Source organism: Typopeltis vanoorti, chromosome 4, assembly GCF_054136105.1.
Source record: "Typopeltis vanoorti isolate ZY-2024b chromosome 4, IOZ_Tvanoo_1.0, whole genome shotgun sequence".
Classification (NCBI taxonomy): Eukaryota; Metazoa; Arthropoda; class Arachnida; order Uropygi; family Thelyphonidae; genus Typopeltis; species Typopeltis vanoorti.
This window is the reverse complement of record NC_143552.1, coordinates 44,510,974-44,524,100: the sequence shown is the minus strand read 5'-3', so window position 1 is coordinate 44,524,100 and position 13,127 is coordinate 44,510,974. Positions and strand designations below refer to the sequence as shown.

At 38.3% G+C, this 13,127-nt stretch overlaps 1 protein-coding gene across 1 annotated transcript in view; it reads left to right on the top strand.

Annotated features, from left to right (window-relative positions):
* LOC150107269 (cGMP-specific 3',5'-cyclic phosphodiesterase-like) overlaps positions 1-13,127 on the top strand; it is a 453,449-nt gene that overhangs the window by 284,100 nt on the left and 156,222 nt on the right. Inside the window, exon 11 of the mRNA XM_090391769.1 lies at positions 9,294-9,437. Coding sequence (XP_090247895.1) covers positions 9,294-9,437 — 144 coding nt within the window. The remainder of the gene's footprint in view (positions 1-9,293; positions 9,438-13,127) is intronic.

Genomic DNA, 13,127 nt, shown 5'->3' with positions numbered 1-13,127 from the left:
CTGCCTATCAACCAATTTTTGCAACCCACAAATCCTCAACCTGTTCTCATACGGTTCATTCCACAGACCTGCTATCATCTTGGTCACTCGCCTCTGGATCCTCTCCACCTCCTCCCCATCAAGAAGAAACCTAGGTGACCAAATCTGAGCACAGTAGTCTAGATGGGGTCTTATCAAGGCTCGATAGAGAGGAACAATAACCTGCTTGTCTCTGCTTGTCAACGTATTCTTCAGCAACCAAGTGATTTGATGAGCTGTTTTGGTCACTTTTGCAATGTGTCCCCTAAATTTCAATTCCTTATCCACCAACACTCCTAAATCTCGTGCCTCATCAATTTCCTGGAGCTGGGTTCCACCAATGCAGTAAACTGCCGCCAATCTTTTCACCCCAAAATGCATAACCTTACATTTTGCCACATTAAACTGACATCCATTCTCCTTAGCCCAGACCTCCAATCTATCCAAATCATCCTGCAAAATTTTTACATCATCTGCATTCACTATTGCCCTACCCAACTTCGCATCATCCGCAAACAAATGAACTGTTCCTCTCAGATCATTTCCTATATCATTTATGAACAAATTAAACAGCAGTGGTCCAAGAACAGATCCTTGTGGCACACCACTAGTCACAGGCCGTCTTGTGGACTCTACTCCCGAGTAAACCACTCTCTGATATCTCTCCGTCAACCACCCTCTTATCCATCTCACCAACCCTATGTCCATTCCCATATGCTGCAATTTACTGATTAGAATTCCATGTGGAATCCTGTCAAAGGCCTTGGCAAGGTCCAGTAGAATCACCGTAAACCCATTACCCTTATCCAGTTCAGCCGTCACTGTGTTATAATACGTGAGCAAGTTACTGAGGCATGACCTACCCTTCACAAAACCATGCTGTCCCCGATACAGTATCCCATTTTCTTCTATCCAATCTTGTATTTTCCTCTTGACTATTTTCTCTAAGACCTTGACAATGATTCCTGATATGCTAATCGGTCGGTAATTTACAACAGCAGTCTTGGAACCACCTTTATGCAGTGGAACTATTTTCCCCTCTTTCCACCCGCTCGGGACTAACCCAGACCCGAGACTCAAATTAAACAAAATGGTCAAGGGTACTGACAATTCTTTAGCTGCTTCTCGTACAACACGAGCTGGTATACCATCCAATCCCACAGATGTATTGACATTGAGGTTATGCAATAGACTACTCACCTCCACTTCATTAACCACAATTCCCGTATAATCTACTGGTTTATTCGTTTCTGCAATGTCACCACCTGGATGATATACTTTTGCAAAGTGCTCACTCAGTAACTCAACTATCTCAACTGATTCAGTTACCTCCCTACCATCGGCATTCTTTAAAATCAATCTGCCATGTACATTTTTCCTTTTACTTGCTACATATCTAAAAAACTGTTTAGGATTCTCTTTAGCCTGCATGGCCAATGTTCTTTCATAATCCTTTTTTGCCTTTCTTACCACACTCGTCACCCTTCTGGCCTGCGCTTTATACCGTTCATGTGCTTGCCGGTCACCCTTCTCCTTAAATTCCCTCCATAGTTGTTTCTTTTTTTGCAACTCAAGCTTAATGGTGTTATTCATCCATTTAACCCCTACTTGATTTATTATTCGGACTCTAGGTATACAGTCAGCCATTGCTTCATGCAAGCACTTCTTAACTACCTCCCATGCACTATCAACTTCTAGTCCTTGCAGTTGTACATGCCATGGCACTGAACCAACCAAACTCCTAAGCTTGTCGTACTTTCCCGCCCGATAATTCCACATGTACCCTGTCTTAATTGAAAATTCTACACCTTTAGCCACCTCCCAAGTTAAGACCCTATGATCACTCTCACCGATTGGTGGCAATGTGGTCATATTTGTTACAGCCAAATCCTCAGATGTAATTACTAGGTCAAGCACTCTCTGACCCCTAGTATTTTCCATTACATGCTGTCGCAGATAGTTATCCCTTAATAACCGCATAAAATCCAGTTCCTTCCTCCCGTGTGTCCTCTCCTCACTCCAATCAATGCGACCATAGTTGAAATCTCCCATAATAATCACCCTCCTTCCACCCATTTCTTCTATTTGCTTGTGCATACTGTCACCACCATCTTTTCCATCACCTGGTCTATAGCAGCACCCAATTGTATATTTAGTTCTGCTAGCCACAATCTCACACCAAATGGCCTCAAATGTGCTCTTTTCTCTATCCTGCAATTCAACTTCTATTCTCCTTGGCTGGAGCTCATCAGCTATCATCAACAATACTCCTCCCCCCATTTTATTCTCTCTGTCATTCCTGAACACACTATACCCATCACATTCAATCCCACTAGTTATATCATCTACAGTCAGCCATGTTTCACTAATACCTATAACCTGTTGTCTGGAAGTGCCAACCATGGCCAAAAACTCTTCCTTCTTGTTCCTAATACTCCTAGTATTAGTGTACATGAATTTAAGTCCCCCATTAGCCCCAACCCTACCTTGATGCCTTATATTAACTATCCCACTCTGATTTGTTGTCCTTATTTGCTCTGGCATATTATATTCATTCTTACATTCAACTGCCTCCTTAAGGACTGTATCTCTACCCCCCCCCCTAACAAATCTAGTTTCCCTGAATTTGCACATACACTACATTCAGCAACACTTTCTCAAGTCTTCTTACACCGTAACCATTCAAATGCAAGCCATCCATCTTATATAGATCCTTTCGCCCATCAAACTCACTCCACACATCCACAAATTCCACACCACTCGTCATACATAACCCACGCATAAAGTCATTTGCAATTATAGCCCTCCTTTTAAACATTTCACTGTCATACCGTGGCAAAAGACTAATCATTCTAACTCTCTCACTCTTTTCTTTTGCTACCTCAAACAATTCATTCAGGTCTTCTATCATTTCCATTTTATCTCCTTTCAAATCATTCGTACCTGCCACAACAATCATTTCTTTCACCCTTTCCTTTTGCTCTCTAATAGACGCAGTTACGTCCTTTATGGTCGCACCAGGTTGGTACGATTTTGTCAAGTCCTCTACTAACACACCTCGTACTAACGAGTCTCCATACAGCACTCTATCCTTCATTTTGTTCATGTTCACATTCATACGTCTATTTTTCCTGTCATACCTTTTATTATTGGTTGGTTCATTCAGTCTACTTTTATTCATGCACTCTAGCTGCTGTTTTGCTCTTTCTATCGCACTATTCAACAACGCGATCTCACTCAATGCATCTATCTCATCTTTTTTGTTCTCTGAGAAACCATTTATACTATCATTCACACTCTCACAATTTTCATGTACAACCTTGCCGTTTCTTGTCATATCCCTATTTCCTTCATTTTGAAGGTTGACAAAAATATCACACTCACGATCCAAAATACACTTCAATTCCGCATTCTCCCTACATTTTCTACACACATTCAATCCTTTATCATCATCTAACCACACTCCGACCGCACTCCGCAAAGCGTACATTTCACAGCTAGTACACTGACTCATTTCTTTTATGCTACCGTTCTTAGATAACGATGGCGAACCTTCATTACTGGCCGCCATTTTCCTACGCACAGGTGCCATATTTATCTGTAACGTGTTTTGTCAAATTAAACGTTATAACACACCAAAAATAGACGCACTAAAATACGCAAGGCAAACAAAACAAAACTACACAATATTAAGTAATTTGTATCGATAACTGAAAATGATACTTATCTTATCTGGAGCTTTCACGAACACTACTCATTACGAATTCATCAAGCGGTGACTTCCGACATAGATTATGTTATAAAACACTTAGTACACTAACCACGTTAATAAAGCTCTAATAATATACCAAAATTATTGAATCCAAAACACCAAAACAAAAAAAATTGAATCCAAAACACCAATAAATCAACAAAAAACACAAATCTCTCAGGAGCTCTCCGATAGCACGACCGTTCACCAGCTAGCCTCGACACCAAAAAAAAAAAAAAATGTTCATTGAACAATTCCACTATATCCTCTGCATCAGTCACTCTATCCCCATTTTTATCCCACAATGTCATTCTTCCACAATCATTTCTCCTCCTGCTGACCACATAGCTAAAAAATTCCCTAGGATTTTCTTTGGATCTTAGGGCCAATCTCTTCTCATATTCCAGTTTTGCCTTCCTTAACATACTAGTCACTCTCCCGGCCTGTGTCTTATATTCTTCATGCATCTGCTCTTCACCTGTCTCCTTATATCTCTTCCATAGCCTCTTTTTCACATGCAGTTCTTGTTTAATATTGTTTGTCATCCATTTTACTCCAAATTGTGTCCTCTTCTTCTTCACTTGTGGAATACAGCTTACTATTGCTGCCAACAAATATTCCTTCACAATTTTGCAAGCACAAATGATATCCTGGCCTTCCAATTCCTCTCTCCATGAAACCTCCCCAAGTTGACGTTTAAGACTATTATAATCACCTGCCTTATAATTCCATGTACGTTCCCATCTCTTTGATACTCCTAAATGTCTATTCATTATCCAAGTCAAAACCACATGGTCTCTCTCCAACTGGTGGAAGAGTGCTATGACCAAATCCAAACTCTTGAATCTCTTGTTCCCTCTATTACATGTTGCCTAAGACATTTGTCCCTCAAGAATTCTAGAAATTCCATTCCCTTATTGCTACATGCATCTTCCTCTCCCCAATTTATACTGCTGTAGTTAAAATCTCCCATAACAATCATTCTTCTTGCGCTTACCAAGCTCAACTTTCTAAACATCTCCTGGTCCCCACCCTCTGTGTTCCTTGGTTTGTCAACACCCCACTAAATATCCTGTCTTGCCCACCTCTACCTCACACCATATGCTTTCAAAATCATTAGTGTCAATGCCTTCCAAAGCCTCCACTCTTAGAGGACATAAGTTGTCACTTATCATAAGCAGTACTCCACCACCATGCTTTCCCTTCCTATTCTGCCAAAAAATGCTGTACCCTGCTACTTCTATTCCTGTTATTATATCCTCTTCTGTCAGCCACATCTTAGTGATCCCAATAATCTTTGGCCAGGCTGATGCTATCAGTGCCACCAATTCCTCTCCTTTATTCCGGATACTCCTGGCATTAGTATAAAGCATAAAAATGCCACTGTTTCTATACCTAGCATTATCCTCTCTAGACTCCACTGGGCACAGCGTTACCTGATGTCGTCCCCTTCTCCCAAGTACCCATTCCCACAAGAGGCCAACCCTGCTACCTTGGGCATTCTAGTTTCCCCGCATTAACACACTGACACAGAACAACAATCTCTCCAGATGCCCACGTCCTTCCTCATTCAAATGCAAGTGGTCTCTCGCATACAATTCCTTTCTGTCCTCAAACGCCCTCCAAGCATTAGCTAATAAGTTATTCAATTTTACTGCTCTTCTGCTCAGCTCGTCACTATCATACCTAGGCAAAATGCACACTCTTTCCTCTCTGTGTCTTCTTTCGTACAACCTCAAGCAAGAATCTCATAACTCTCGCTGCCCAATTTACATTACCTCTCAAGTCATTTTTTTACCATCACAATCATCTCATCCACCCTTTCACCCCCTTAATGCCATAGCCACACTTTCTATCGTTCCTCCAGGCAAAGACTTCTCACGCATCCTATCATGAACACCACAGATCATTGAGTCCCCATACATTACACCGCTTACCACTCTTTTCCTCGATTGCTCACATGCATCCCTCACTCTCTCCCCTCTAACACTTTCTCTCTGTGTTCTCCTACTTACCTGCCTTCCTGACATCACTCTATCCCTGGTTCCAGTGCTCCCTCACATTCTTCTCATTCCCTCTCTTCTACTGTTCCTATTCTCTCCTCTTCTACCATTCTCACAACTCTCTCTCATTCCCTCTCTTCTACTGTTCCTATTCTCTCCTCTTCTATCATTCCCATAACTTTCTCTCACTCCTACTCTGATTTGCCTTGCATTTGTCTCTTCCATTCACCTACTCATCTTTCACACTTCCCATCTCATTCCCTAGACATTCCACCTGCTCTTTCAGCTCATCTATCTCTCTCTCTCTGCAAGTCAGCCACTCTTATTTGCCATTCATTCTCCCAATTGAGACCATCTCCTAAAGCTTCACAATCCTTCAACCTTTCCATACTCCCCACTCTCATTATTTTATTCATATTTCTCTCACCATTCTTGCTCTCTGTCATACCACTCATCTCTCTCTCTCTCTATGTAAATAGGCATCACCTCTTATAAATCTGCCCAACTTTGCATCTATGCAAACCTATGTAATATTATTAACAAATAAGTTCAGCTGTAGTCATCTCCAAGAACTGTGTCACTTCACCTGTTACTTTCCATTATGGGACACTGCTCCCCTACAAAACTTACTTCTATCTTTCAGGTAGATAGACAAGCTCCTTCTTATCTATCTTCATTTCCTTTAAAATGGACTCTGCCAAAAAATGGCCTTTTCAGAATATGATAGATTTGATAGATTGCCATATGGTAGAATGTTGTGACTCCTCCAGATTTGTCCCTGGTTCCCTCCTCTTTACTGATATCTTTTCTGCATTTTTTTCATATCCTGTATTTTTCCTTAGACCCAGTTACTCCTCTTGTGTTTCAGGCCATCTCATTCCTGTGTGTTGACCATCCTTATAAACGCATTCACTATGCTACTTCCAATATCCTCTCTCCTTATGTCATGTTCTCCTGTTGTCATTTATAGTAGTCTCACACTACTCTCCTCTCATTTGTTCACAACCACTTCTTCAGTCTCACTTTCACACAAACTGCTCTTTCACATACTACCCACTTTTATGTTAATTATTTCATTCATAAAATGTTCCAGTTTGCTATTTGTATTATATTTTGTTGTTTCCATTTTCGTTTCACCTTTTCTATTCCAGGGTCATTTTCCATAGATTCATTCCAGTTACCTTTTTCTGTCAGCTTAAAAGTAGAATAATGTTCTCCATGTCAGGTGACTAGCCTTCCGATGGATAGTCCAGTGGTTGGGCTGCTACCTTAAGGCTTCTGAACTAGCCTTCTTCCAAATTTAAACCCATAGAAAGAATAGGGTATATTGAAGGGGAAAGAGTAGATTATAGTAGAATAGAATAGAATTTATATAGGGGTACATAGATATAAGGCCAGAAATGGAAAGACCCCATGGCCCTCGAGTACTCTGATAGCATAAAGGTCATAAAATAAGAAGAGTTGGCTGAATAGGCCTTATAGGAAATATTAAAGTGAGTGGATCTTCCTCAAAGTAGAGGAAAAAGAGGATAGATCCAACTAGGGGACCATGGGAGTGCCACTTCCCTTACAATCAAGATGATTGCTCCTTGTGGCCCTGTTGGTCCATGAGTCCTTATTCAGTATTCAGACCACCCCACCATATATATATATATATACACACACACACACACACACACATATATGGTGGGATCCACCTATCCATCACCCAGGGGATGCACCCTCTAGAGCAGGGTTCCCAACTCTATGCCTGCGGGCACCATTGCGTCCGTCAACCAATTTGTGTGTGCCCACCGCTGTTCAACCATGTGCTGTATAGTTCAATTCATGGCATGCTATATGACGCATGCGTTAATGACACATGACGAGTATTAAACGCATACAATGTAAAGTAGACACGCATTCGAAGTTGTTCATTCCAGTTTAAGAACTGGAATATCATCATATTCTCCTAATTACGAAGCACTGGTGAATGAAATGCAATGCCAAAGATCACACTAACTTACATATATATATATTTAAAATTTTATATAATGTAAACTTTTAAGGAATAAAACATTTGATTATAATGTAAACTTTGTATGTATTCATTTAACAAAAGAATTCAAAAAATTTGCTTGAAAAAATAGTGCCCATCGCCCTATCGGTATTTTAGAATGCGCTCTAGGAAACAAAAATGTTGGGAACCCCTGCTCTAGAGGTTACAAGGTCCCCCGAAAGGGGGACAAACAAACAAACAAAAAAAAAATGAACCATCTTAGGGAAATATGCACTGCGTGGTATATTAGGCTTCAAAGTTGCCCATTACAATAAAATAATTGTTTTTACTGCCATCTGTTCTTCAATTACATTAAAATACAAAAAAAAAAAAAAAAAAGAAAGAAAGAAAAGCACAGCACAAATAATTATACACTATATTAAATTCACCTTAAATACACACTATATTGCCAAACATATAAAACTAATTCTGCAGCTCCTCAGCAATAACAACTTTCTTCCAATACATCCTATAGTGAGTGTCCTGGAAATTGAGAATTTTATTCTGTGATGGTTGGTCGATTGGTAGAGCCTCTGCTACTAATAGCTCGCAAAGAGTTATGCAGGTTTGAGCACGGTTAGTAGTTAGAAGGGACCCAATTGTTCGATGGTATTGGCACATTCTCCCTCGATGAATCTTTGGACTCCCTGTAGGTGTCACATAATAATAAAATAGAAAAGTAATATAGATTTCATCACTGTTTGCAATATCTGTATGCATTTTATATGTGTATGGTCATGAAGTAAGGAAACAGGAAGGTACCAGCCTTTACTAATAATTTTAATTGATATGTATAGATGCAAGTCAGTTGTTTTATTAAGTATTAATTGTAATTTTCTAGGAAGAAAATATTGAAATGGCAGATAAGAAATTTGTTTTGCTCTGAAAGATGCTTAACAGTAGCATTAAAATCTGAGGTGTGAAATTTAGATAAAGAAAAAATATGGGTCATTTTGATTTTTTAAAAAATTGAAAATGAGAACAAGGCATCGGCTCTGAATGATTTCTGTTCTTTCCACAAAAATTAAAAAACGTTTTGAAAGGATAAACAAATCCATTGTTCAAAACAAATATTTTGAACAATGGGTTATCACCTTTTAGGTTATCACCTAAAGATGATAATTTGAAGATAATGATGTCACTAAGTCAATATAAGAATAAAAAGTATATCACTAAAAGATGTTTCTTTTTATTGGATCATTAATTTTTTTGGTACAGCTCATTTAATATTAAAAATGGAGCAAAGTTTTTGTTGACTTTAACATGTTGGTATTGGTAAGATAAAGAGTTGTCATACAATCAAGTGGGGAGAAATAGTGGAGTTCTCCTATATAATGGAATCTATTAAAAATGTATGTTGTTATTAATACAATAATAATAATAATAATAATAATATAACAATAGTATGCCAATCACTTAATGAAATAATTATTAACTCTAGTATACATCTGAGTGTACTTAATTTATTTTATTTTTTTAACAGGCATTTTCAATTTTCTGTGGTCTTGGGATCTACAATACTCAAATGTATGAGAAGGCCATAAAACTTATGGCAAAGCAGAGAGTTGCTCTCGAAGTTCTTTCTTATCATGCTTCTTCATCTATTGAAGAAACTAATAAACTTACAGTAGGTTTTAATCTTAATGTGAATTTCCTTTTCATATGTCTTAGCAAACAGAATTATTATTTTCCTTTGTTGCTTGATGAAGATGCTAACTGAAACACATAATTATTATTACTACATGACACCTCCAGGGAGTCCAAGGACTCATCGTGGGAGGGCACACTACTCTACTTCGCTAAATACATCTCATCCTCTCCACTACTACTTAATTCTCCAACTATGACACTACTACCATCAATACCATCTATTGCCCATCATCACCACCAACAATAGTATTTTTTGTCTGTAAGTTGCATGTGTTCTGAAGGCCGATTTGTCTGTACGCCGGATGAAAAACCTGAGTTTCCAGGAGAAAATCCCTGCTACCAACCACATAAAGCAATTGTTTTTTTTTCAGATATTTCATAAATTATGTAGTTACCTAAATAGTTGGAATAAGTGAAACATGGTTGAATGTGAATGATATCTTGATGGGAATAGAAATGGAAGGATATGATGTTTTTCATGAGAATAGGAAGGGCAGTAAGGGGGGGGGGAGAGTGATAGCAATAGTAGTGAGGGAATTATGTCTTTACAAGGTTGAGACACAAGAGGAAAATAATAGCAGTAGTTTTGAAGTAGTATAATGTGATGTGGAGGTTGATAGGATGAAATACTTAGTTGGGTATTGCTATAGGCTGGGAAACATGGATAATGGAAGGGTGACTATTATGGTTGATTTTAATTACGGCAATATCGATTGGAATGAAGAGCTAGCATCAGTGAATAAGGAGGATTAATTTCTTGAGGTATTAAAGGACATCTATCTTAGGCAATAAATTCATGCCTATTATCACCACCATCTCTGATACACACACACATCATACTTTGGAAAACACATCTTATGCACCAACTCTCATTACCCACACCTCTGATAATCAAATCACCATATAAAGTTTACAAAGTTACACTTGCATCTTTTGATACTTTTTCACAATACCAGCTTTTTCCATGATATTTTCATCTGTCAGTTACTGCCTATTTGTCCAATTTTACCTTTCACTTTCATCTTTCATTTTTTTTTTTTTTTATGTGGCTCCCACCCATGAAAGTTTTTTATATAAGTAGGACATTTGTCTCACACCGTGCAATGAAATTCATCTTCTAGCTAAAGACAATCACAAATATCCATAGCATGACAGGATTTGATTCCACAGCCTGTTGGTTGGAGAGCAGATACACTAACCACTCAGCCACCAGACCAGCAATATACTTCATTTTGCTCTTTGTTTGTTTCATCTCTCATCTAATTTCTTTCAAACCAAATTTTTATTTTCATTCTCATCTGTTCACCATATTTAGAAGAACCTCTGTAGCTGCTCTCCCATCCATGATGTGAGGAACCTTTATCAGGTCTCTTTCTACTAAATCCCTCCGTAGCGCAATTGGAAGAACGACGGTACATTGCGCCCTTCGATTGGAATAGGCCTAAGTTTGATTCTCGTCGCGACGGGAGGAATCTTTATCTGGTCGATTTCAATCGATGATGAGTTAGCCGATCTCATACGGAGGTAGCAGGGTTTTTCCTCCCGGAAACTCGGGTTTTTCATCCCGCATACATACAAATCGGCCCTTCAGAACACACGCAATTTACAGACAAAAATTACTAGTTGTGTTGGTGTTGGAGGTGGGCGGTAGATGGCGTTGATTCGTAGTAGAGGTAAGGTGTAGAGACAGTTGAAGATGTCCTCCCGCGATGAGTCTTCGGACTCCTTGGAGGTATCAGGAATAATAATAATAATATTAATAATAATAATAATAATAAATGTGAGTTAGCTGGTCTCATATGGAGGTAGAGGGTTTTTTCACCCAGAAACTCAGGTTTTTTCATCCCTCAGAGTAGAGAGTAGACAAACTGGCTCGTGCACACACAGATGGATCTACAGTCATAAAATACATACTTTATCCCTCATTAGGAGCTCAACCAATCCTAAGGGATGATGGAGAAATGGGGGGGGCATATGAATAAATAAAAACCATATTTAGCTACAGTCTTTTCTCCCTAATCTTTCAATTTGATTATCATATATCCTCAAGCTTTCATTCTTGTTACTCTTGCTCACAGTGTGGAGATTTTGTGCGCCCTTGGACAAGTATATTATAACCATTCTAGCAACCATTTCATTGGGGGGGGGGGGGGGAACTACTCCAGACTCACTCTGATTAGGTTTTTGAAATAGCAGCTTATGTGAAACTGATGCTGTATTAAGTGTGATCTGTTATTAATCTTGAATACCAATGAACAATAAAATAACTATAATCAACAGTATAGATTATAATTTTATCAGTTGCAAGACTACTTCTGACAACTAGTAATAAGAAGAGTAAGTTCAAGTTGCATAAAATCAAATGAGAAATGCCTATCAACAATTTCTTCATTACAAGATTCCCATATTAGGAAGCAAAAGAATCAAATGATATAAGGAGGAATGGGAAAATCTGAAACAAATCCTGACAAAAGCAGCAACAGAATGCTTTGGAATAAATAGCGAATTGAATGGAAAAAAGAGGACTATGAAACTGGAACAGAGAAATAGAAAATATAATACAAACAAAACAACAACAACAAAAAAACAGTTGTAAGAAATGGCTAAATTTCAAGATAAGAGAAGCAGAAATAGTGCTGTTGCAAAAAGAGAAATAAGAAAAAACATTTGTCACAATTTTATAACAGGACTAGAAAAATAGATATCAAAGCCACAACCAAAAACCTATAAAATAATAAAATATACATCAATGCATAAAAGAAAAGGCAAAAATACAAACAATATACTTAGGAAAATTGATAACCTACTTACAAAATCTCTGTACTGATGATAATAAAGAAGTAAAATTTTATAAAACAAAGAATCACCTAAGACAAAATATTGCAATGTCAGAACTAAATAATAATTATTATTATCTTCAGACCTTCATGGAGTCAAAGACTCATCGTGGGAGGTCCCTTTGTCACACACAATTCATCATACGATGCCTTAAATGTTTTAACAATCTGTGCAGATATCCCTCTTAGGCAATGCATTCCAATCATTCGCCTTCTCCATGCAAAAAACATGCTTCTTGCTCCTTTGCTTCCATCCTTCTTAAACAGCTTCCAGGGATGACCTCTTGTTCTCCAGCCATTGTATAAAAAACCTCTCAAGGTTAATCTGATAAGAATCGCTTACCAACTTATGTCTCTAACATATCCCTCGTCCCATCCACTAAACTCTGTAAATTGCACCTTCTCAACTTTTTTTCATACTCAACATTCCAGAGACAAGAAACCAGCTTAGTTAAGTCACCTCTGGACTTTTACAATATCTCTTTATCCTTTTTAAAACCAGTCAACCAAATCTCTTCACAGTAGTCCATATGTGGTCTAATTAAGGCTTTATACAATGGAACCATAATCTCCTCACTTTTATAAGACAATGGCCTCTACATCTTTGCCAGAATTCATTGTGTTGTCCTCACAATTTAGCAATGTATCCTCTAAATTTTGGATCCCTATCTGCCATTATTCCCAGATCTCATATTTCCTCCACCTCTACCATTATATTCCACCAACTGTATATTCTACATCCCGCCTTTGTTTTCCAAATTTAAAACCTTACACTTTGCAACATTGAACTGGCAACCCCACATCCATGCCCATTCACTCAGTCTATTCAG